Raw genomic sequence first — 25,754 nt, 5'->3', positions numbered from 1 at the left:
AGAAACAATAGAAGGAGGAGATTACCAACCCCCCCTGGAATGTTGCTCCCTGTGCAGTGGACTAGTGGGGGCAGGGACGGCTGAACCAATCACAGAAGACTGTTGCAGCTTTCCCTCCAAAAGTCAACCAATCAGATGTTGTTGTTTGGATTCTTTGTCTTGAAGATTCACATGTGGAAGCTTCCAGAGTCTTTTCTGTTTGCTCTGCAGGCTGAGCAGAACTGACTCCTGCAGGATCACAGGAACTTTCAGGAAAATCTCCAAACAGGAGAAAAGTTTCTGTTTGGACCTTTTTTCTGTGATTGTGAGACTAGCAGATGATCGATCGGAGCTGCAGTGAAGAGCACGGCGGTGTTTGTGGGAGTTGGAGCTGAAGATCGGAGCAGGAACCATGTCTTCAGAACCTCAGGAAGGTTCTGTCAGAGAACAACTTTCTGCTGCTGAAGGAACCATCGTCCAGAACGAGGAGGAGCTCTGTCGTCAGCGCAGACTGCTGGATAGCAGCTGGAACCCGCAGCTTCAGCTCCACATAGTTGGTAGGTTCACTGCAGCATCCATCACCTGCAGACACATAGATCCATGAACGTCTTTTTTTTTGTCGTCTGAGCTGCTATCTGGATTGTTATCTGAACTCAGTCGCACATCAAGTGGCCTAAATAAAAAACACTCTTTAGGTTTCGGGCCAAACAACAAGATAAACATTTACTGAACACACTAAAGCTAAACTTTTACACGTTTAACTTGTATTTTCGATTTTATAATGAATAAAAATAAACAGAGATATTAATCCTGAATAAATCATTTTAAACCTTAAATAATGTATAACATTTTGCTCTCTAATAAATAAATTATGTCAAAATTAAACAAATATGAACATGCTGTAGTATGAAACAAACAAAGCCTGGACATATTAATACTGTAGTTAGAAAATAACAAATCAATCTTTCTGTTTTCTTTGCTCTTTTGTCATTTAAAAAAAAGCTGGACTCCTGACCTCATTTTTAACGATACGTTTATTTCTGCTTGCTGTGTGATGTCCTCTGTGTGTCTGTATGAAACGGATCATCAGAGGAATTAGATTTAAAAAAAAAACCTGTTCTTGTGAATATCATGTTTATGTCTTATAAAACATTTAAAACTATATATTGGTCATCACTGGGATTACTCCAAAAATGAAACCACTACTGTCAACCAGTGTTCCTCAATACACTATGAGAGTGTGAGAGATGGTTAGGTGTGCTGCGGGAAAAAAAACGTCATCAGCATAATCATCTCTGTGCTTATCAAAAAAGGTTTAGGTTTCAACCTGAGTACCGTATTTTCTTGACCACAGGACACACTGGGTTATAGAAAACGGTCTCAGTTATGGGGGATTTTTCAGTCTTTGACACATGCAAAAGGCGCACTGAGTGTTAAGGCGCGGGTACGTTAACGCCCTTTTCTGACCCTCAGAGTTGGTTAATAAAAGAACCAGACTCTGATCTTTTAGAGGAAACCCTTATTAATACTGTTCTCCATAATTGAGTAACACAACCTGAATGCTCACAAAGTCACTTGCGCTAAGTGTCTCCCTCCCTCCTTCCTGCAGATGCACACACCGGCTTGAGCAAACACACACTGTGTGTTTACAAAGGCTTTTGGAGCAAATCTAAGTTGGTTGTGATTTATTTTTTCATTTTTCAGTTATGAAACAGCACCCAAAAATCCATCAAAGTCCTCTTCTTCTGTATCTGGAAACAACCGTCGCACTCAATTTTTAACACGTCAGGTTCCCTTTTGTCATTGTCAGAGTCTGTCTAGTTGCTGTGCTGCTCCAAGCAGACACGTGAGCCCAAGCTTCAACAGCCCATTCACAAACAGTGGCGTAACTCGCACAACAATAAAAGCCAACTTTTCCTGCCCCGTTCTGTGTATCTCTACCACGCTGCTCCACGGCACACCTCTATTCAGAAACAGGCCACTGATCTTGGTGGGTCTCTTTAGGTGATTGTTGTTCCACACCTGACTGTGGAGTCTGCCAAAGGCACTATTCGCCTTGGCGAGCCTGTTGTCTAACTTTTTGTCGATCCTGGCATCTGAGGTAATTGTGCACCCCAAGTAGGTAAACTGCTGGACAGCTTTCAGTTCTGTCTCTCCGATATAGACATGGGGAGGCTGGTACACTTCCCGAGGTGCTGGCTGGTGGAGGACCTCTGTCTTCTTTAGACTAACTTCAAGTCCGAAGAGCTTGGCAGCATCTGCAAAGCAGGAAGTTAATTGCTGAAGTCCCCTCTGAGAGTGAGCTAGGAGTGCTGCGTCATCTGCAAAGAGGAGGTCACTGATCATCTGCTCACAGGTCTTGGTGTGAGCCTTCAGTCGTCTCAGGTTGAACAAGCTGCCATCGAGGCGGTAGCGATTGTACACGGCATCCTCGTCATCAGGGCCGTCAGTGGCTTTCTTCAGCATCGTGCTGAAGAAGATCGTGAAAAGAGTGGGTGCCAAGACACAGCCCTGTTTTATGCCGTTGATGATGGGGAAAGTAACTGAAAGGTCGCTTTTGAGCCTGATCTGATCGTTCATGATCTGCCACAGGCCCTTTCGGCTCACAGTGTCAAACGCCTTGGACAGGTCAACAAAGGTTACATAGACTGCCTTGTTCTGCTCACGACACTTTTCTTGAAGCTGTCAGAGGAGAAACACCATGTCAGTTGTGCTCCTGTTGCCTCTGCAGCCACATTGGGATTCTGGAAAATGATCTTTGGCGATAGTGGGCACAAGTCTGTTGAGCAGGATTCTTGGAAGGATTTTTTCCTGCGATGGAGAGTAGGGTAATCCCTCTGTAGTTTGAGCAATTAGACTTTACTCCCTTGTTATTGTAGAGGGTGATGATGACTGCATCACGGAGATCTTGCGGTAATTTTCCCTTCTCCCAACAGCAGATAAACAGTTCATGGAGTTTGGAGTGTAGCACTGGGCCACCCTGCTTCCATAACTCTGGTGGGATGCCGTCAACTCCTGCTGCCTTGCCATTTTTCAGTTGCTTAATGGCTTTTAAGATCTCTTCCATAGAAGGCGCCTCATCCAGTTCTTTCTTAAATGGTTACTGGGGAATACGGAGAATTGCTGTCACGCCGACCACGCGATCAGCGCCGTAGAGAGCTCAAAAGTGTTCAGTCCAGCGATCCAAGATGGAAGTCTTGTCTGCTAGAAGCTTCCGTTCGTCTGGGCTGCGCAAGGGACTCAGGATTTGGTGCATGGGCCCGTACACTGCCTTAAGGGCTTTTGAAGTCACCAGTGTCTGCACAGTGCTGAGTTCTGTCTGCAAGGATGGTCCACCACTCGTTCTTGATTTCTCTGAGTTTGCGTTGGGTGTTGCTGCACGCATGACGAAAGGCAGCCTTCTTCACAGTACAAGACGGCTGGGCTAGATGAGCCCGATGAGCTGCGCTCTTGTTTGCAAGCAATTCCTGGATTACAGGATCATTTTCATCAAACCAGTCTTTGTTCTTTATTCTGGAGAATCCAAGTACTTTATCAGAGGATTGCAGAATGACAAGATTGAGTTGCTCCCAGAGTGGTTCACGGTAGGGATCACTCGGGCAACTGGTGTCTTCAAGGCTAGACTGTAGACTTGCTTGGAATTTTGCCTTGGTTTCAGCTGACTGTAAGCCGCTGATGTTCAATTTCTTCTTTGGCGCTCCACCTTGATTTTTGATTTTTGATTTGAAATGGTTTATTTCAAGCAATTAACTAGAAATAATACACAAAAGCAATACAAACATCAGTTATACATTCATACAGTAACTAATCAAACTTTGGATAGTTAGACATATTAATTAATATTACTTGAAAGGGAGTGGAAGGAAGCCAATTTATATAATCCCACCCCATTATACTATAACCATTTTATCACATGATTTATCAATATACGGTTCCTAGCTTTTATCAGAAAGAATTAAGAATCATAAAGTATCAATAAAACACATGACAAAGATGAATTACTTAATTATTATGTAAAAAAAGAACTATTTTAGAAATCAACATGGCAAATGCAGATCAGTTATCTAAAATATATGCAGATTATGTTACTTATAAAAGTCATTCATATGCTTAAAACATAATACTATATCAGTAAAATACACAACACTGTTTCAGGAATTTTCATTGCAAAATTTCATCAAGTATCAAAAGTTAAAAACATGTGCAAAATTATGCTACATTAGGAAAGATTTTTGAATCAATTTATCAATTTTTGGAGCAAGTGAAGTAATATCATTAAACGTCGATCAATTTAACCATTTTCAATAATTGATTAATCATTTGTTTTATTTATATTTTTTGATTTTTTGATTTATTTTTATTATAAAGTAATGCTGTAAGGGAAAAATAAAAAGGGTCCATAGTCTGTCGATTGTCCAAGGTTGGCATTTCTTCTTCTGCTGATTAACAGCCGTTCTTCTGGGTTCAACAGTTTTTAGTTCTCTTCGATGTTATGTCTGCAGACATTAGATTCAGGTCCATATCCTTCTTCAGCTGATATCAGCGAAGGTGAAAGTTGAGGTCAAGTTGTCTGCAGGTCAGAACTCTGCTGTAAATCAGGTTACATCAGACTTATGGAGAAAGTGAGGAATCCAGGTGTCATATTTCTTGAAATGATTTGGCTCTTTGATTTATTACTCCATGTTGTTTCAGACGACCGTGATCAGACACTTCTCAAAGTCCTTCATGGTGTTCACAACCAGAACCTTGGACTCGGTCCGGTGGACCGAGTGGTTTGGCGTAAATCCTGCAGCCTTTAACCCAAGTGTTTTCAATCTGCTTCTGCTTTCTGAGTAGCCTGGCATGTTTGGCGATTTCAGCATTCCTTCTGGTCAGATGGTCGTTCAGATAAGCAGCGGAACCTCTGAGATTTTTATGTTGATTCATCAGAGCTAGCTTGTGTTTTTGATTCACAAACCTGATGAGGATCGCTGGTTTATCCGTCTCCTTTCTCCTGGGGAGCGGGTGGCAGGTCTCGATGGTGTTGAAATCCAGGGAAATCCGTTTGGACGTGAGAAATTACTCCATTTGGTGTATCAGAGACTCTCCATCGCTCTCAGTTTCAGCACTGCGAGCTACGCGAGCGCTATTAGCATTAGCAGTGCTAGCTCCAACTGCATTCAGTTTTGCTTGAGGTTTGATTAGTACTCCAGTGAGAATGACATTATTCATCCTTACTTGCTGTTCTATATGGTCCAGTCTTTTCTCCAGAATGTTGACCCGGTTTTCTCGTTGCTCGTTTTGAGCCCGACATCTTCGGACTCTTCAATCAGCTCAATCAGTGGAGTTAGCTTAGCGGTCACTTGTTCCATAAATGGATACAACGCAGCTTGGAGATCATCAATACACTTTTTAAGGTCTTCGTATTCCTGGCTTTTCTTGGGGGCCATGGTCAGCTCTCTTTTTTGGAGAAAATCAACTTTTAAGTCATTTGAAGATAGTTGTATCCGCAGAGAGCCACGCACGCGTCCTGCCGTAACCCGGAACCGGAACCTTACTTGGGTTTCGGCTTGAAGTGGAGTTTGAGTTTGCAGCGCACAAAGCGGTGGTCTGTGTGGCACTCTGCGCTGGGCATCACTCTGGTGTGCAAGACATCTTTAGTATCTCACTGACGCACTATGATGTAATCAATGAGGTGCCAATGTTTTGACCGAGGATGCATCCAGGTAGTTTTCAGACTGGCCTTTTGCTGAAACAAGGTGTTTGAGATGGTAAGTTGGTGCTCGGTGCAAAGCTCCAGCAGCAGGCGCCCGTTGTTGTTGCAGTTGCCAACATGATACTTGGCAACTGCATGATATTTGTTTCTTAGTGGTAGGCGCATGGAGATGATGCGGTCAGAGTGGCCAGTTGGAAGGTTTTACAGTTTTGAGGCAATGGAGTTTCTAACAAAGAAACCTACTCAAGAAAGGCGTCTCTCTGTTACCGGTTTGCCAGATCAAAAGAGGGTGTAACCTGCGCTATTCTCTCTAAGACTGCCTTCCCCTGGGAATCAGACTTCACTAAGGGCTTCAACATCAATGGAGAGTCTTGATAGCTCATGCGCAATGAGAGCAGAATGACGTTCAGGACGACTGCCTACATCCAGCATGGTTCTGACGTTCCAACATGCTACTTTTAATCCTTTTACACATTTTGAGGTAGGTGGGAACCTTTTTTTCATTGATGTTTGACCGCGTCAAAGAGGCCCGTTGACCGTGGCCAGCCAACAGGGTATGGGAGGAGATGAGCATTGTTTAGGCCACCTTTTCTAGGCCCCTCTCCATATGGAGCAAGCAGTGCGTCCCTAAAAAAGACTGCTTGGTCGTTCAGGGTGTTGCTGTCATCTCCTTGCTTCAGCAACAGGCGACCAATATCCTGAACCCTCTGCATGCAGGATTGGAGCTGCGGCTGCCAGTGGCATTTTCCACCTGCCGTTTTTGCCAATTTCCCATCGCTACAGGACTTGAGGAGTAAGTGGCAAATGGACATGGACTTGTCCTTCGAGCCTGCGCAGTGGGATTTTAAGGTTAAGTGCAGTGTGCGCAGTCCTGGCCCCACCCTTTACACCCGTGGTTCATCTGTCATGGCCTAGCAAGCTGGGATGGTGACAGCGAGGTCCACGGGTCGTAAGTTTTATATCAGACTGTCCTTGTCCTAGCCTCTGGCTCAAAAACCTTCCTCGGAGGCACGAGAAATATGTTGGCCGGTGACCTCAGGATGAGGTTCATACGCCCAGTGGCACATGTCACCGAAACATGATGCTGACCAGAAATCGATGGAACCCATGCGGACATTTACGGGTTTGAAAGATTTATCGTTACCCTGATTACGGAGGCTAAGGGTGTACTAGCACTTGCCCGAGGTGCACACCCAGGCTAGTGGAGGGAAGGAGACGCCTTACTACTCCATTCTAGTACAGCTACAAGCTAGATCTGGCCACTGCCCAGCTAGGGGCTCAATAAATATAGTAAAAAGAGAGGGAAGGAGTGGGCAACCCTGCATGTTTAAAGTGCAAATAAAACCGAGAGGGGGGGTATTCCATACGGCAACCATGGGAGGGGGACCACTGCCAAGTAACTCCTCCCTCCAAAGTGCATCGCAGGCTGAACCCCCCTGCCCCATTACATTAATAAGAGATTACATGAGGAAGAGGAAAGTCGGGGACAGCTGGTAGACTGTCTCTGGGTGGTCAAACAGCCGTCCCCCAGCATAGGCCCCAGGTCCCCTCAGTCCAGGGGTCCCATCCCCCGAAGCACCAATCCCCAAGGCCTCACACCGCCCCACACAGAGGGAGAGAAGCCAGAAATCCCCCCACCCGGAGCAAGCCCAGGCCCCAGCCCCCCAGGCGCCGCCCCTTGGAGAGTTCTGGTCTGTCTGTCTATTAGTTCTGACTGATGCATTGGGGTTGTGATATAATATTTTAATCCAATTGATGAATGATTCTCCAAATCCAAATTTATGGAGAGCAACAATAATGAACTTCCAAATTACTCTGTCAAAAGCTTTTTCAGGATCCAGTGATACTATTTTCATTTCCTGGTTTTTAATGGTAGCAAAGTCAATTATATTAACGAGTCTGCGAACATTGTCATCCGATTGACTGCCTTTGATGAATCCAGATTGATCGGGTTAGATTATGTGAGGAGTGATTTTTTCCTATTCTCTGTGCTACTGCTTTGCAGATAATTTTTACATCTGCATTGATTAAAGAAATGGGGCTGGGGATATTAGGCTGTAGTGACTGGCTTTCCTTGATAAATGTGACCGTTTTATAAAACGTTGGTGCCAGTTGTTACCAGAATTCTTTGTAAAACTCAGTGGGAAAGCCGTGAGGCCCTGGGGCTTTACCATTAGACATAAGTGACAGAGCTTCATGAAGTTCAGACAACGAGAGCGGGGAGTCTAAATTTGTGATTTGGTCCTCGTTTAACCTGGGTAGGTTTAGATTATTGAGACTCTGATGGATTGATCTGTGATATGTATAAGTTTTTATAAAAGTCTTTAAATGCGATATTAATTTTGACCGGGTCGTGAGTGACATTCCCTGTCTGGTCTATCGAAACTCGTGCGTTTACTTTGTTCTTTTTTTTTTCTCCAAGCGGAAACTCCTTCTTTTGCTGATGATACGGCAGTATTACTTTTTTGATGGGTGTATAATCTTTGTACGCTTTCATTAAAATCTCCGACTCCATCTTACTGAAGTATAGCACTCTCTTTTTTACACCATGCGTTTTCATGGTGAATCCGGAAATTGGCGATCCATTGAGAATGTCTTTATGTACTTGCTGTGCACGTGCATTTACCCAGGGTTACCAAGTCGATCGTAATTACGCTAACTCATATCCGGTCTTTTGGAAACGACACACCCAGAGTAAGCAAGTTCAGGCGGATTTCAGCCAGAGTTCAGGATTAAAGTCAGGGTAGTTTAAACATGCTTTCTGGAATACCCCCCAGTTGTCTCAGGTTTGGCGGGTGTCTTCTCCAAATGGCATGTTTCAGCTCCTTCCACAGATGTTCAATGGGATTCAGATCTGGGCTCATAGAAGGCCACTTCAGAATAGTCCAACGCTTTTCTCTTAGCCATTCTTGGGGTTCTTTTGGCTGTTTTTTTTTTTGGATGGTTGTTGTGTTGGAAGACCCATGACCTGCGACTGAGACCAAGCTTTCTGACATCAGGCAGCAAATTTCTATCCAGAATGCCTTGATGATCTGGAGATTTCATTTGAGCTTGCACAACTTCAAGACACCCTGTGCCAGATGCCGCAAAGCAGCCCCAAAGCATAACTGAGCCTCCTCCATGTTTCACAGTAAGGACAGTGTTCTTTTGGTTGGATGCTTCATTTTTGAGTCTACCAACATAGAGCTGATGTGCCTTACCAAAAAGTTCCAGTTTGGTCTCATCTGTCCAAAGGACATTTTCCCAGAGGCTTTGTGGCTTGTCAACATGCATTTTTGCAAATTCCAGTCTGGCTTTTTTATGATTTCCTTTCAACAGTGGTGTCCTCCTTGGTCGTCTCCCATGAAGTCCACTCTGGCTCAAACAATGATGAATGGTGCAATCTGACACTGATGTACCTTGATCTAGCAGTTCACCTTTAATGTCTTTGGAGGTTGTTCTGGGCTCTTTGGATCCATTTCCAAGTATCCGTCTCCTCAATTTGTCATCAAGGTTCCTCTTCCGGCCACGTCCAGGGAGGTTGGCTACTGTCCCCTGGGTCTTAAACTTCTGAAAATATGTGCCACTGTCGTCACAGGAACTTCATACTGCTTAGAGATGGTTTTAAAGCCTTTACCTTTACAATAGCCACGGTTACATGGGCAAAATATCTTGATCTGATCAATGGTCGGGTTAAAATTCAACCGTGCACATGGGCACAGAAAACCTTTTTCTGATTAGAACAAACGTTCACATGGGTCACACTTTCGGTCGGGATAAATCATTTGGGCATGTGCAGTAGTGTTAAAAATACGGATAAAATACGAAGGGAAATGGGTCCCGTTGTAAACAAACCTTTGCTGCCACATACATTTATGCAGCAGCTCGGTAATATATGAGGCGATCTCCCAAATGTGCTTTTTATTAGTGTTATGACTATTATGAAGCGCCTGTTCGCTCATCGTTTCATATTTAATCCGTGTGGACAGTGCTTTTTTTGTGGAAGAACGGGTAACGCTTTATAATAAGAGTCCTTAATAGACTATTTATAAGACATAACCAAGTCCTTAATAAACTATTTACAAAAGATTAACAAGCACTAGAAATCTCTTAGTAAGCTTGTTATAAGTACATTTATTAGCATGAATAAGTCCTTAATAAACTATTTATAAGACATTAACAAGCAATAGTAAGGTTTTGGTAAGTTGCTTATCTTCTTCTTTCTCTTTCGGCTTTTCCCATCAGGGGTCGCCACAGCGAATCATCCTTTTCCACCTCACTCTATCATGAACATCTTCTACCCTAACATTAGCCAACTTCATGTCCTCTGTCAAGACATCCATGTATCTCCTCTTTGGCCGTCCTCTTGCCCTCCTGCCAGGCAGCTCCATCTCCAACATCCTTCTACCAATATATCCACTATCCCTCCTCTGAACATGTCCAAACCATCTCAGTCTGGCTTCTCTGACTTTGTCGCTAACACAGGCAACATGAGCCGTCCCTCTGATGTACTCGTTCCTTATCCTGTCTAACCTGGTCACTCCTAAGGAGAACCTCAACATCTTCATCTCCGCTACCTCCATCCCAGCCTCTTGTCTCTGTCTCACTGCTACCGTCTCTAACCCATAGAGCAGAGCTGGTCTCACCACTGTCTTGTACACCTTTCCTTTGAGTCTTGCTGACACTCTTCTGTCACACAACACTCCTGACACTTTCCTCCACCCGCTCCAACCTGCCTGCACTCGCCTCTTCACCTCTTTTCCACACTCCCCATCACACTGAACTGTTGACCCCAAGTACTTAAATATAAGTACATTAATTAGCATTTGGTAATGTGTTACAACTGACTTACAAGTTGAATTAATCTGCTTATAAATATATTTACATGTCCCTTAATAAACTACTTATAAGACATTTAGAAGCATAAGTAATGTTGTATTAAGATGCTTATAAAGATATTTATTAGCATTTGTTAATCCTGTTCACAAGCTATTTACAAATTGCTTGTATGTGATTAATAAACATATTAACAGTGTTCTTATTAACAGTTTATTGAGTGTTTTGCAGCCCCCCAATCTAAAGGGTGACCAAATAGCGGTTGATCTTTACAAACCATTTATAAATTGCTTGTATGTGATTAATAAATATATTAACAGTTCCCATGTCAAGCTGGATTTACATTTTTTTAAGTCCGCTGATGTGACTCAACCTCAATACTACACCACCTGGATGAACGAGAACCTTCATTGACAGTTTGAGTGTTTTGCTGCCTCCTAAGTGTGGGCTATGTTCTGCCATAAAGAACCACGAAGTACAGAATATGAAAAATGACCTTTATAACATGAACCACAGCCACAAACATATAACAACGCTTCAACACATCACAGCCACATTACAGATTGTACCTTATATAACACTTAGAACTTAACAACTTACAATACACTTCAACATGTTTAAACTCAGAATTAGCCCTTTCCAAGGGGCAGTAGCTGTCCACTCGTGCTGAACATTTTGTGTACATTAAAAAAAATAAGTGCATCAATTGTACTTTTTCTTTATATCATGTAGTAACCGTCCTAGCGGACCACTGTGATGTTTCTTAGCAAGCCATTTATTCCATTCAATCAAACAGAAGTGCTCACGTAGCATGTCTTCAGTTTGATTCCCCCTAAGCCTCCATACTTGCTCTTTAGTGGTCCGCCATGCCCTTTCTATATGTTGTGTGTGAGCACCGTTCTAAGGATTTACAAAAAACTGACTGTGATTAACTGTTAGGTGTTTGTACCCAAGGGCAGGAAGGATGCGATATGCTACCCACTCGTCACTAATAACAGTGGACCCGGGTTTCACATGATGGCCAATCAGTGGTACAAGTTCCCTTCGAGTACGTTTCGTCACAAGTCGTAAAACTGGCTTTCCACTCCTCTGCCCCTGGACTCCTAGCATGCCAAAAACCCACATCTTCCTCTTCCATGCTCCTGCCATTCTTCCTTTCCCATACTGTTTAAAAAAATTAAAGAAAAGGATTAACACAAAAATTGTACAAAAATTATAGGCTTATGAAATTGTTTTTATGTAAATAAAATAAAATGACTAATTGTGCAAGCATTAAGATTTTCATTATATGCACACCTACTTGATCAAGAATACTGTTTGTATGAAAGTTGTTTCCAAAAACAAATGCCTTTGCTTGGTCCAGTAAAGAAGTTATTAAATGTCTTTGGGGCGTTTTCAAAAGGCTGATGTTATTCACACGTATTTATCTGAGGTCAAGCACAAAAACTGATGGAAATTCAGATTGGCCACACGTAATTTGTGCAAACAAGATGCACATTGCTGCATGCCCACATTTATTTTAAGTGCATGCAAGGCTGGATTTTGAACTGAAGTCCAGGGGTGGTGTCATCGCATATGTCCAACCAAGCCCCAAAGATCAAGGGCTCTTTTAAGAGCCAAAAAAGAAAGGGAGAGGGTTTTCGTTTGACAACATAAAAAAGGTGCCAAGACTTAAAAAACACCCTGATAAAAAGGAGGCAACCCACGTACATCTAAAAATTTGGTGTCCATTAAAAACAGAGCATCATCCAGCCCCAAACCATTCATACGCCTCAAGATGCAGCTAGCCAGCTCCTTCCACATTAAATCCTTCGGCCCAGTCAAAAACCTTTGTAGGAACTGTATCCTGAAGGTGGCAGTTCTGCCGGCCAGGTGTACTAGGCCCTGTCCCCCCTCCCTGGGAAGAAATAACACTCCCTGTGGCACCCAGTTTAGACTGTCCCAGAAGAAATTAACCAGTTTGGACTGAATCTGAGACAGTAACCCGGAAGGGGGTTCCAAACACATCAGCCTGTGCCAAAGCAGGGAAGCAACAAGGTTATTGATAACCAATACTCTCCCCCTAAAAGACATCTGGGGGAGCAGCCATCGCCATTTGTTCATCTTCCCCTCCAGTTTATGGACAACATCTTCCCAGTTCTTTTTTAGAGTGACAGGACCACCAAGAAAAACTCCCAGGTACTTCAAACCATCCTTCTTCCATGTCACATTGGATGGGAGAGTTGGGAGAGCGTCCAGCCACTTTCCCACAGCAAGGGCCGCAGTCTTGTGCCAGTTAACCCTAGCAGATGACAATTTAGAAAAAGCATGTATTGCATCTACCAACACATTCACGTCTGCCTGATTTTGAACAAAAACAATCACATCATCAGCATAAGCTGATAAAACAATGTTCCTCTGGAAACCAGGCAAACACAAACCCTCAATACTTGCACAGATCTTATGGAGGAGGGGCTCCAGGGAGAGAGTGTAGAGCATGCCAGACAGAGCACAGCCCTGCCGTATGCCCAGACCCACTCTAAAAGTAGCACAAAGACTGCCGTTCACTTTCAGTACACTCTCAGCCTCGGCGTAAAATACTCTGATTTTAGCAATGAAACCAGCGCAGAACCCAAACTTCTCCATAACTTTCCAAAGGAAGCTGTGTTCAACGCGGTCAAAAGCCTTTTCCTGGTCAAGAGAAATCAGACATGTTCGTATGCCCAAAAGCTCAGAGACCTCCAAAACATCTCGAATTAAAAAGACATTATCGACCATGAGTCAACCTTGGACACAGTAGGTCTGGTCCCGGTGGATGATCTGCTCCATAGCATCCCTCAGCCTATTGGAGAGAGCGGCGTGACGGCTGAGAGAGTGGCGTGACCGTTTCAAACATGCCATTGATGGAGATGCCCTTCTCAACCAGCGTGTTCACCTGCTCCACCCTCTCCACAAACAAAACAATGGCTCCATTCATGCGAGCAGCAGATTTAATTGAAGCATGCCCGATAACTTCCCCCACGGCCAGAACCACATCCTCCACGCTGTGCAGGGAGCCGGCACCTGTTTTTTAAAAAAAAAAAAATTATTTTATTTTTTTACTTGTCCTGTCCAACAGCTAGGCAGGCAGATGAGAGCTGAGGGCCTCTTGTGTTGGATATATTTTACGTTAACAAGAGGGGTTATTAATCTTCAGACAAACTAAAGGTATGTCTGAATAAACCCCTTTTGTCATTGAGGCCAAACTTTATTCATTTCAACCATGCCTGAAAATCTTTGGTGTTGGACCGGACAGAAAAGGAAAGAAGGGAAGAAGAGGGAGGGATGTCAGAGGGGGGGGGGGGGGGGGGTGATAGTGAGAGGGGGGGTATGACCATGAAGCAGCAAAGAGCAGACAGGTTTACTGCCGGCACCTCTTTTAACGCCGTGTTTCCTGGTAAGTGAAGTGAGGGCCATGGCGTCCAGGAGAACGCCACCAGCTCCACATCCACCACCGGATAAAACCCACAAAACACCAAAAAAAACAAAATAAGTGAACTAAAAAAACACCTAAACCATCAACAACTAACACCAAAGTGAAAAAGTAAAGAAAAAAGAACAGAAAAGGCAAATAAATCAATCACTTCTCAGCTCCTTCAATCACCCTCCTCCCACAAGAAGAAGAAAAAGAAGGGAAAAAAGAAGAAAAGAACACCAAAAAAGAAGAAAAAAACAGGCAAGAGTGGAAAGAAGAGACAAAACAAAGCCCGCAAACCTGTCAGAAGAGGTAAGTTGAAATGTTGAGCGTCTCTTTTGACTTTTACATTATCTCCACGAGAACATCGACAACTTTTCTGAGGAGGTCACCTTAATTGGAGTACTCACAATGCCTCCCAAGAAGTACCAAACAGCCGACGAAGTCGACGACATAAAGAGGTCGCTGGAGTTTCTAGCTGAGGAAGTAAAAGCCGTTCGCCAAGAACAGACGGAAATCCAGAAGGGGATCCGGGACCTGGTCGGGGAGGTAAAAGCCATGCGGGTCCAGAACCACGAAAAGGACCGGAGGATTGCCTTTCTGGAGAGCAGAGTGTCGGACCTGGAGCAATATACGCGCATGAATGACGTAATTGTTACCGGAATAAACATCAAGCCTCGGTCATATCCTCGGGCCGTGGCTGGTGACGACGGTGGAGAACCGGGGGAGCAGGACGGCAGCTCCGTGGAGCGGCAGGTGGTTGGCTTTCTGCAGTCGAAGGGGTTGCTGGTGGACGGTGACAACATCGAGGCCTGTCATCCACTGCCCAGGAGAAACGCCGGTGACAAACCAGGGATCATCATGAGGTTCGTTAATCGAAAACAAAAGACTGCTTTGCTGAGGCAAGCAAGGAAGTTGAAAGGATCAAACGTTTTCATTAACGAGCACTTAACAAAACACAACGCGGATATTGCCAAGAAAGCACGTCATCTAAGGAAGCAGGGGAAAATTCAGAACACTTGGACAACCAATTGTAAAGTTTTCATCAGGCTGAATGGGAGTCCAGAGGAAGCAAAAGTTCTATTGATCAGGAACATTACGGAACTGGACAGATATCAGTAATCGCCGCTTCTGGGATATCAAGGTAACAAACTCTCAGACACAATCATGAAGAACAATAACTTAATTGCATGGAAGTCAGCCAAACATCACAGAAGTTAACGGATCTGGATCAACTGATGCTAAGGACATTTGAGTACACTGCTCACAATATACGGGACATAGAACATGACATTGATCCAATCAACAACTTTTTCTCCACCATCAAGGATGACTGCTGTTACTATACTGAGGATCACTACAACCAGAACGTTGAGACTAAAAATAAATTGTCAATTATCCACATTAATAGCAGGAGCATGTATAGAAACTTTAACAATATCAAGGAAAATTTACATACATTTTTACATCCATTTAGTGTAATTGCAATATCAGAAACCTGGTTTAACACAGAAAAGGGAGTCATGGACTTTAATTTAGATGGCTATGAACTAAGATACAATAATAGACTTAATAAGGGTGGAGGAGGAGTGGCATTGTATGTTCATAATACCCTGAAATTCCAGGTGTTGGAAATTTTGACAACTGTGATTGACAATGTACTTGAAAGTATAACTATTGAAATCTGTAAAGAAAACAAAAAAAACATCATAATCAGTTGTATAGACAGAACACCAGGCTCAAACATTGAAATATTTTCATCTTGGATTGAAAAAATGTTTATAAAAAAAAATAAAGTAAATTTCATATGTGGGGATTTCAATATTGACTTGTTAAATCCTAAAAAACTCAAATCAATAGATGAATTCATAAATACCATGTACAGTATCAGTTTATTTCCAAAAATCACTAGACCCAGCAGAATTACAAACCAATGTGCAACTTTAATTGACAATATATTCACTAATGATATTGAAAATAAAACAGTTAACGGATTATTAATTAATGACATAAGTGACCATCTTCCAGTGTTTACAGTATACAATGATAATTATAGAAATTATGAGTTTAACAAGTCAACACAGTACAGAAGGGTTAAAAATGAGGAATCCATACATGCATTCAAAAACGATCTATTAACCCAAAGTTGGGAGGAAATTTACAAAAAACAATGCGTTAATGAGGCCTATGAATCCTTCTTAAAAAAATTTGAATCATTATTTGATAAAAATTGTCCTATCAAAGCATTTAGAAGAAAAACAAATTATAGCCAATGCCCATGGGTTACAAAGGGGCTACAAAATGCCTGTAAAAAGAAAAACTGTCTCTACAAAGAGTTTTTAAAACAAAGAACTAAAGAGGCAGAAAACAGATATAAAAAATACAGAAATAAACTAACCAAGATTATAAGAAGATGCAAAAAAGAATATTATGATAAGTTACTTGACAAAAACAAAAGTAACATCAAAAACATCTGGAGCATTCTTAACGCAGTTATTAGAAAGGGTGCCAAAGAAAATGGTTATCCTAAATATTTCATTTATGATGAAAGGGAAAATTACAAGATGGAGGATGTGGCTGAAAGCTTTAACCAGTATTTTGTAAATGTTGGACCAGAATTAGCAAAAACACTCTCTGATTCAGGACCATCTGGATACCAGTACCATGAACTAATCAGTCGGAATCCCAGTTCAATGTTTCTCAGTTGTGTCACAGAAAAGGAAATATTAGATTTAGTAAAAAATATGAGTAACAAATATTCAACTGATGTCAATGACATTGACATGGCTTTATTGAAAAAAGTGATTGAGGGTATTTTGAAACCACTCGTGTTCATCTGTAATTTATCTTTTCAATCAGGTTCCTTTCCAAACAGCATGAAAATAGCCAAAGTCATACCGCTGTATAAAACTGGGAACAAGCACCACTTCACAAACTACAGACCCATATCCTTATTACCACAGTTATCCAAAATATTGGAAAAACTTTTTGAATGTAGATTGGATGCATTTATGGAAAAGCACAAACTTCTTAGTGACAGTCAATACGGATTCAGAGCAAACAGATCAACGTCATTGGCAATCATAGACTTTATAGAGCAAATCACAAATGCAATTGATCAGAAAAAATGTGTTTCTGGAATTTATTGACCTAAAGAAGGCTTTTGATACTATTAATCATGATATATTACTGAATAAATTAGAACGATATGGTATTAGATGGATAGTGTTGGATTGGATCAGAAGCTACTTGAGTATGAGAAAGCAGTTTGTGAAGCTGGGAGATGTTTGTTCAGCATGTTTGGACATTGCTTGTGGTGTCCCACAGGGGTCAGTGTTGGGCCCCAAGTTATTCATTCTGTATATTAATGATATATGCAAAGTATCTGAAATATTTAAATTAGTTCTATTTGCAGACGATACAAATATTTTCTGTGATGGTGATGACTTAAACAAACTGTTGGAAGATGTAACTAAAGAGATGAAAAAGTTGAAAATATGGTTTAATATTAATAAGTTATCATTGAATTTGAGCAAAACAAAAATTATGTTGTTTGGTAACTGTAAAAAATGCATGCACATTAATGTAACGATTGATGGGGTAAAACTTGAAAGAATATATGAATGTAAATTCCTTGGTGTTGTAATTGATGATAAATTAAGTTGGAAGCCACATATCAAATACATACAATCAAAATTGTCTAAAAGCATATCAGTGCTAAATAAAGCAAAATTTGTCCTAAATTATAAATCACTTTATATTCTATACTGTTCCCTGGTGCTACCGTATCTAAAGTACTGTGTGGAGGTATGGGGAAACAATTATAAAACATCATTACATTCACTGTTAATTCTTCAAAAGAGGGCGATACGAATCATACATAATGTGGGTTATCTGGATCATACACATGCATTATTCTTATAATCAAAATTATTGAAACTTACAGATCTGGTGGAGCTGCGCACAGCATTAATCATGTTCAAAGCCACATATAGCATGCTACCAGCAAATATACAAAAATTATTCATGAAAAGAGAGGGAGAGTACAGTTTGAGAAGAAAACAAAATTTTTACATACACAAAGCACGCACAAATAGAAGATGTTTCAGTGTTTCTATTTGTGGAGCAAAATTGTGGAACAGTATAGAAGATGAAATAAAGCAATGTCCCAACATAAAACTCTTTAAAATAAGATATAAAAATATGATTTTAAAACGATATTCAAATATATCGGATGGATATTAGATGTATATATATATGTAAGTATACATATGTAAAAATATGTATGTGTATATTATTCTTATCTTAATATGCGCATAGTATTCTTCAATAATAATTCATGCTAAGTATTTAGGACAGTACTCTGTGAAAATTATTATACCTTATGAAACATTGTGTATAAACAAAGAAGCTGCTTACTAATGTAATTAATATTGATGAGGAATAGGGGGTGAGTTTATATAAGTTTATACTTCTTCTCACTCCTTTTCGAATATGTATAATTGTTTAATTGTTTGTAGTATTTGTGTTCATATATGGAAGAAAAAAGAAAAGAAAAAAATTCTGTTTGTGTTTATAACGGTTCTTGAGCGTGAACGTTTTCTTTATATTCTCTTTTTTTATTTATGTCTGTTCTTTCTTTTTGTTTTGTTTTGTTTTTTTAACATATATTCGAAATAAACTTGTTTCCATTCCATTCCAAGATTCAAGATTCTTTATTTGTCACATACAAAGTTATATTTAGCAATACAACCCGTAGTGAAATGTAAGCCAGGTCAGCTCTGTGGACAGTGCAATAATTAAGTAAAGCAGCACAGGAAATGTACAAAATATATTTCTGTAAAATATACATAATATATATAAGTAAAGTAAAGCTATGTAAAGATGAAATAAGAAAAAATGTGTATTGTAGAATTGAATATAGAACGCAAAGAATTATGATGAGGAGGTCACCTTAATTGGAGTACTCATTGCATTGATTTATAATGTGCATGAATGTAAACTGTAGACTTAGATAATTAAGATACCCGTTTGGAGTTTAAGAGCCTGATGGCCTGGGGGTAGAAACTCCTCCTGAGTCTCTCTGTCTTTGCCATCAGGCCATGGTAGCGCTTACCAGATGGCAGCAGAGTGAAAATATGATAACTGGGGTGGGTGGAGTCTTTGATGATCTTTGCAGCTCTACTTCTGTAGCGTTTGAGGTAGGTGTCCTGCAGGGAGGGGAGAGTAGACCCTGAAATGCGCTCAGCTAAGCGCACAACTCTCTGCAGGGCTTTGCAGTCTTGACTAGAGCTGTTCCCATACCACACTGAGATACACTGAGTCAATACACTTTCTATGGCACCGGAATAGAAGGTTTTCAGGATTGCTGGTGAGACCCTGAAATTCCTCAGCTGTCACAGATGGTACAGTCTTTGCCTTGCTTTATTAACCTGTGTTTGAATGTGAGTAGTCCAAGTCAGGTCCTCCGAGATGTTTACACCAAGGCACTTGAAGCTGCTCACCCTCTCCACCCTCTCCATATTCTGTACTTTGTGGTTCTTTGTGGCAGAACATAGCCCACACTTAGGAGGCAGCAAAACACTCAAACTGTCAGGTTCTCGTTCATCCAGGTGGTGTAGTATTGAGGTTGAGTCACATCAGCCGGACTTAAAAAAATTTGAGTCCAGCTTGACATGGGAATTGTTAATATGTTTATTAATCACATACAAGCAATTTATAAATGGTTTGTCACGCTTTAGATTGGGGGGCTGCAAAACACTCAATAAACTGTTAATAAGAACACTGTTAATATGTTTATTAATCACATACAAGCAATTTGTAAATAACTTGTGAACAGGATTAACAAATACTAATAAATGTCTTTATAAGCATCTTAATACAACATTACTCATCCTTGTTAATGTCTTATAAGTTGTTTATTAAGGGACATGTCAATATATTTATAAGCAGATTAATTCAACTAAAACCTTACTAGTGTTTGTTAATGTCTTATAAATAGTTTATTAAGGACTTATTCATGCTAATAAATGTACTTATAAGAAGCTTACTAAGATATTTCTAGTGCTTGTTAATATTTTGTAAATAGTTTATTAAGGACTTGGTAATGTCCTATAAATAGTCTATTAAGGACTCTAATTATAAAACGTTACCGAAGAACGGAACTGGAAGAAGCCATTGTTAGGAGAGGCTAACAAGACCTCACAAAATTTAGCCTTTTGATGGACAAAAAATGCTGCAATCTGCATCTTGGCTGCACGTAAATGTGTGGGAATAACATCAGCCTTTATTTTGTCGGGACGAGACTGGAAACACAAATCCATGTGATTGTTTGAACAATTTCTAAGGACTGAGAGGCATTTCTGCTTTGAAAAGCTCACACACCGCCATAAAGCCGCTGTGTGAGCTGGTGGCTCGAGCTCTGCTTGGTTCTCGTGAGTCCGGCAGTCGCTAACGCAGAGCAGCGGGTCGGCTCACAGTCCGAAATTCTCACACATAGCAAAACAACAAAACATTTTTCTTCCGATCAGGCGTTCTTTCCGATTACTTTTGCCCATGTAAACGCGGCTATAGTTTGTCTATAATTTTGTTTCTAATGTCCTGGGACAATTCTCTCCTTGGCTTTCTGTTGTCCATGTTCAGTTTGGTTCATACCTTTTCACCAAACAGCAACTTGACTATTTGTCTCTCTTTAAATAGGCAGACTGACTGATTATGGGTTTGAAAACAGCTGTGTTGTCACTTAAAGGACATACCTAAGTTTATCATGACCCCCCTGGGCAATTAGTTCTCAGTCTTTTATAGAGGTACCATTATTTTTGTCCAGCCCATTTCATTAGTTTTTTACGTTTTTTATAATTCTGTTAATCAACAACTCAAACGTAATGGCTGATTTTGATTATTTAATTTTCAATACATTGTAATTTATTGTTACTTTTGAACCTTTCAAGTAAGCATTGTGGAATTTATTATTTAACTGAGGGGTACAAACAATTTTGTCCAACACTGTAGCTGTTGAACCTGAACTGCAATGACATTTCTGACCGTGGAAGACGGATCTTCCTTCGGGGTTCATTGAACCATTCAGACCCTCCATAACTGAGCTACATAAACAGAACACTCTTGTTGCTGCTTGCTTGATGTGCGTGGCCATGCTCTGACCCCCTCTAAAGGCATGCGAGAGCAGAAACCATTGAGAGTCTCAACGGAATACCGCGAGTAACATTAGTTCCACCTCCTCTGCACTGTTAACACATTGGGGGGGGGGGGCTACCGAAACAGTACAAGAGTGAACCGAACCGAAAGTGCCGTACCAAAATGTTTTGGTCAGTAACTGTATCTTTATGAGTAAAATAAATGTTTTTATTAATTAAAAATAGAAACTCATCTTTGTTTGGAGTTGTAACCAGCAGAATACATGAATGGAAATTGTTAGCAGCACAAGAGATGATCAGCTGATTTAGATAAGTGGTTCTCCTGCAGTAAAGCTAGATTTGCTTTAAGATCAGTCAGGTTGTTAAACACTTTCAGTCGCTTTGACCCAAAGCCAAGTCCACGCACATTCCAGGTAACAATGTTAAGACTTGACATAATTACTATTATCCTGTGTTTTCTTCTTTAATTATTTTTTTATTGCTATTTTATTTTATGATAAGCAATTTGTGTGCGTAACGGGAATGAAAGATGTTATACAAATCGATAAAGTTTTGGTTTTAGTTCATACTGGTATTGGTAACAGGATTTTTCCCCCATAGATCCCTGTAGCAAATGTAATAATTTATTAAAACTTAAATACATGTCTGTTTATATGCTATAGTCAAATTACGGATCTCAATCTAATTTAGTTTCTTCTTCTTTGCAAAAATATGAGTGTTTTTTGTAACTTATAAATAAATTCAAGACCAAAATCACTTCTTAATTTCTTAACTTTGAATGACATCTGAGTAGATACATTTAAAAACAAAACCTTTTCATGCATTTTTCTTACTGCGAGGTTTTTGATATTTATTGCTTTTTGACAAGATGTAAAGTCCTTTTAAAGAATAAGGCTCCTTTCTGTGTTTGTGTCCCTGAAGTTTTCCCCCAGCACTATGAGACTGAAGAAGATTTCTGCAACCGGCAGAGAAATGTCAGAGTGCAACAGGAGAAACCAGAACCACCACAGATTAAAGAGGAACAGCAGGAACCAGAACCTCCACAGATTAAAGAGGAACAGCAGGAACCAGAACCTCCACAGATTAAAGAGGAACAGCAGGAACCAGAACCACCACAGATGAAAGAGGAACTGCAGGAACTAGAACATCCACAGATTAAAGAAAATCAGGACAAACCAGAACCTCCACAGATTAAAGAAGAGCAGAAGGAAACAGAACCTCCACAGATTAAAGAAGAACATGAGGAACCAGAACCTCCACAGATTAAAGAGGAACAGGAGGAACCAGAACCTCCACAGATTAAAGAAGAGCAGAAGGAAACAGAACCTCCACAGATTAAAGAAGAACATGAGGAACCAGAACCTCCACAGATTAAAGAGGAACAGGAGGAACCAGAATCACCACAAAATGAAGAGAAATGGGGGAAACCAGAATCACCACAGATTAAAGAAAAACCAAGGGAACTCTGCATCAATCAGGATGAAGAGCATCTTGAGCTTGTGCAGGAGACTGATGCTTTGATGGAGATTCCTACTTATGAAATAGATGAGAACAGTGAAGCAGATCCAAATAATCAGCAGAGCTTTAATGTAACTGATAGTCAGGATGAAGTAGGAAACCAACATGAAGAATCAACATCAACTACAGATGAAGAGACAGCATCAACATCAACTACAGATGAAGAGACAGAATCAACATCAACTACAGATGAAGAGACAGACCAACAGAACAGAGATCAGAGGAAGAAAAGAGACAGAAGTCATGTCCAAAGTGTGGACAGCTCTCACATGTCAGAAAGTCTGTGCAACACTGATGTAAGAAAAAATCCCAAGAAGACAAATCTGGGTAAGAAATACAACCAATCTCCAAAAGAAGAGAGACTTTCCTCTATCACGTCTGGTAAAAACTCAAGAATAATTACTAACTACATGGAAACTGGGTCTGATGAAAGATGTTATATCTGTAGAGAATGTGGTAAAAGCTTTTGTAACAAAGCTCAGTTCAGAATTCACACAAGAATCCATGCAAAAGATAAAAAAACTTCTTATAAAGAATGTGAGAAAAGGTTTAGTAACGGATTTAGTCTCAAAGGACACATGACAACTCACACAGGAGAAAAGCCTTTTCCGTGTAAAGACTGTAATAAAAGATTTAGTGACAGATCTCATCTCAATATACACATGAGAACTCACACAGGAGAAAAGCCTTTTTCTTGTAAAGAATGTGATAAAAGTTTTAGTCATACATCTAGTCTCAAAACACACATGATAACTCACACAGGAGAAAAGCCTTTTTCTTGTAAAGAATGTGATAAATGTTTTAGTCATACATCTAGTCTCAAAACACACATGAGAACTCACACAGGAGAAAAGCCTTTTTCTTGTAAAGAATGTGATAGAAGTTTTAGTGATGGATCTTGTTTCAAAAGACACATGAGAACTCACACAGGAGAAAAGCCTTTTTCTTGTAAAAAATGTAAAAAACGTTTTAGTCAAATATTTGGTCTCAAAACACACATGAGAACTCACACAGGAGAAAAGCCTTTTCCTTGTAAAGAATGTGATAAAAGTTTTAGTCATACATCTAGTCTTAAAATACACATGAGAACTCACACAGGAGAAAAGCCTTTTTCTTGTCAAGAATGTGATAGAAGTTTTAGTGATGGATCTTATCTCAAAACACACATGAGAATTCACACAGGAGAAAAGCCTTTTTCTTGTAAAGAATGTGATACAAGTTTTAGTGATGGATCTCATCTCAAAAAACACATGAGAACTCACACAGGAGAAAAGCCCTTTTCTTGTAAAGAATGTGATAAAAGTTTTAGTCAAATAACTCATCTCAAAACACACATGAGAACTCACACAGGAGAAAAGCCTTTTTCTTGTAAAGAATGTGATAAAAGTTTTAGTAATACATCTGATCTCAAAATACACATGAGAACTCACACAGGAGAAAAGCCTTTTCCTTGTAAAGAATGTGATAAAAGTTTTAGTCAAATATCTCATCTCAAAACACACATGAGAATTCACACAGGAGAAAAGCCTTTTTCTTGTCAAGAATGTGATAAAAGTTTTAGTCAAATATCTCATCTCAGAAAACACATGAGAACTCACACAGGATGTGCGAGGGAGGTCGAGCCTCGCTTAAAGATTTGTGGTTGAGGAGGCAGATCATGGAACAACATTCCGGTCAGAGAATCATGGCACTTGGAGAAGAGACTGAAGTTTTTTCTTTTATTGAACAACGTTGGAAGATGATGAACTACAGCAGCTGTTGCCTTCATCCATGTGTGTAGGATGATGTAGAAGTAGAACTAAAGACAGATATTCAAATAACTCAAACTTCCACAACATGTTATAATATGAAATAAATATCTTATAATATAAAATAAATCACAAAATTATTGATAAATGAGAAGCAGGAACGACTTACATTTCCTCAAGAATGCACACAAAGAGAAGGGGAAACACACAGGGAATCCTTACAGCTTCACACCTCTGGCAACTGCTTCTCTGCTGATTGTGAGTGTAAGGGGCATGTCTGGACAAGTTCAAAAGATGGCGCTTCTCTTCTGTACGCCAGTAAATAGTGCTCTTCTGCCTTGACCACTAGGGCTTTCTTTCTTGTAAAGAATGTAAAAAAAGTTTTTGTGATGTATCTCATCTCAAACAACACATTAGAACTTGTAAGACTTTTTGACATTGTAAGGATTTAGGGCTGCATGGTGGCGCAGTGGTTAGCACTCTTGCCTCACAGCAAGAAGGCCCCCAGTTCAAGTCCCAGCTGGGGGAACATGAAAAACACGACATCAATGGGGGACCTTTCTGTGTGGAGTTTGCATGTTCTCCCCGTGCATGCGTGGGTTCTCTCCGGGATCTCAGGCTTCGTCCCACCATCCAAAAACATGCTTCATAGGTTATTTGGCAATTTTAAATTGTCCATAGGTGTGAATGCGGGAGTGAATGGGTGTGTGACTGTGGATGTTCTACCCTGCAACAGACTGGTGACCTGTCCAGGTTGTCCCCTGCCTACGCCCAAGTAGCCGGGATATGCTCCGGCAGCCCTGTGACCCCGAAAGGGAAAAATGAATGAATAAATGTAAGGATTTAGTGTAAACTCTAAATTCAAAAATTTTCTGATAAGAGGTCAACCTCTGTACCACAGCAGAAGACTTTAGAAAAAGTTCTGTATCTTAGAAAATTAAATATTTGAAAGTGAGTTTTTAATGCTTAAAACTCCTGGGGTAAAACCCCAATGTTTTAATGAACTCCATAGCAACCTGAGCTTTCTTTCATGTACATAGAGCCACAGGCTGATGGCCTCCATGCCATATTGATGAAGTAATTTTATCAGAGGAAGGCAAAAGTGAGTATTGAATGTGTAGAAAGGAATTTTTCTAAAAAGAAAAAAAAAACTTTGGTTGTTTTAATGTATGATTTGCTACAGGAGGTACTTTATCCCAACAGCTGTTAGACTATAGAATGACACAGTTAGGACTGCTGAAACTGCTGCGGTGTTTGCTTTAGTTATGACGTGTACTTTTACTTCCACTTTTATTACAATTTTATTTTTTACTGACTATTTGTTTTTCTAACTGCCATATTTCTTGTTTTGTTGCTGTAATAACTGAATTTCCCTCTGGGGATCAATAAAGTCTTGTCTTGTCTTATCCTGA

The 25,754-nt window shown here is 40.4% G+C and overlaps 1 protein-coding gene across 1 annotated transcript; it reads left to right on the top strand.

The window, feature by feature from the left end:
- Positions 1-172: 172 nt before the first annotated feature.
- LOC144986919 (uncharacterized) lies at positions 173-25,754 on the top strand. The gene is made up of 2 exons (XM_078935676.1): positions 173-536; positions 21,998-25,754. Exons 1-2 carry the CDS (start codon positions 392-394, stop codon positions 24,238-24,240), a joined length of 2,388 nt encoding a protein of 795 aa, XP_078791802.1. The 5' UTR covers positions 173-391; the 3' UTR covers positions 24,241-25,754.

The sequence above is a fragment of the Oryzias latipes genome, chromosome 2, assembly GCF_053564925.1.
Source record: "Oryzias latipes strain Hd-rR chromosome 2, Olatipes_Hd-rR_3.1".
Lineage (NCBI taxonomy): Eukaryota > Metazoa > Chordata > Actinopteri > Beloniformes > Adrianichthyidae > Oryzias > Oryzias latipes.
Note: the sequence above shows the minus strand (reverse complement) of the source record. Positions and strands in the feature narration are given on the sequence as shown.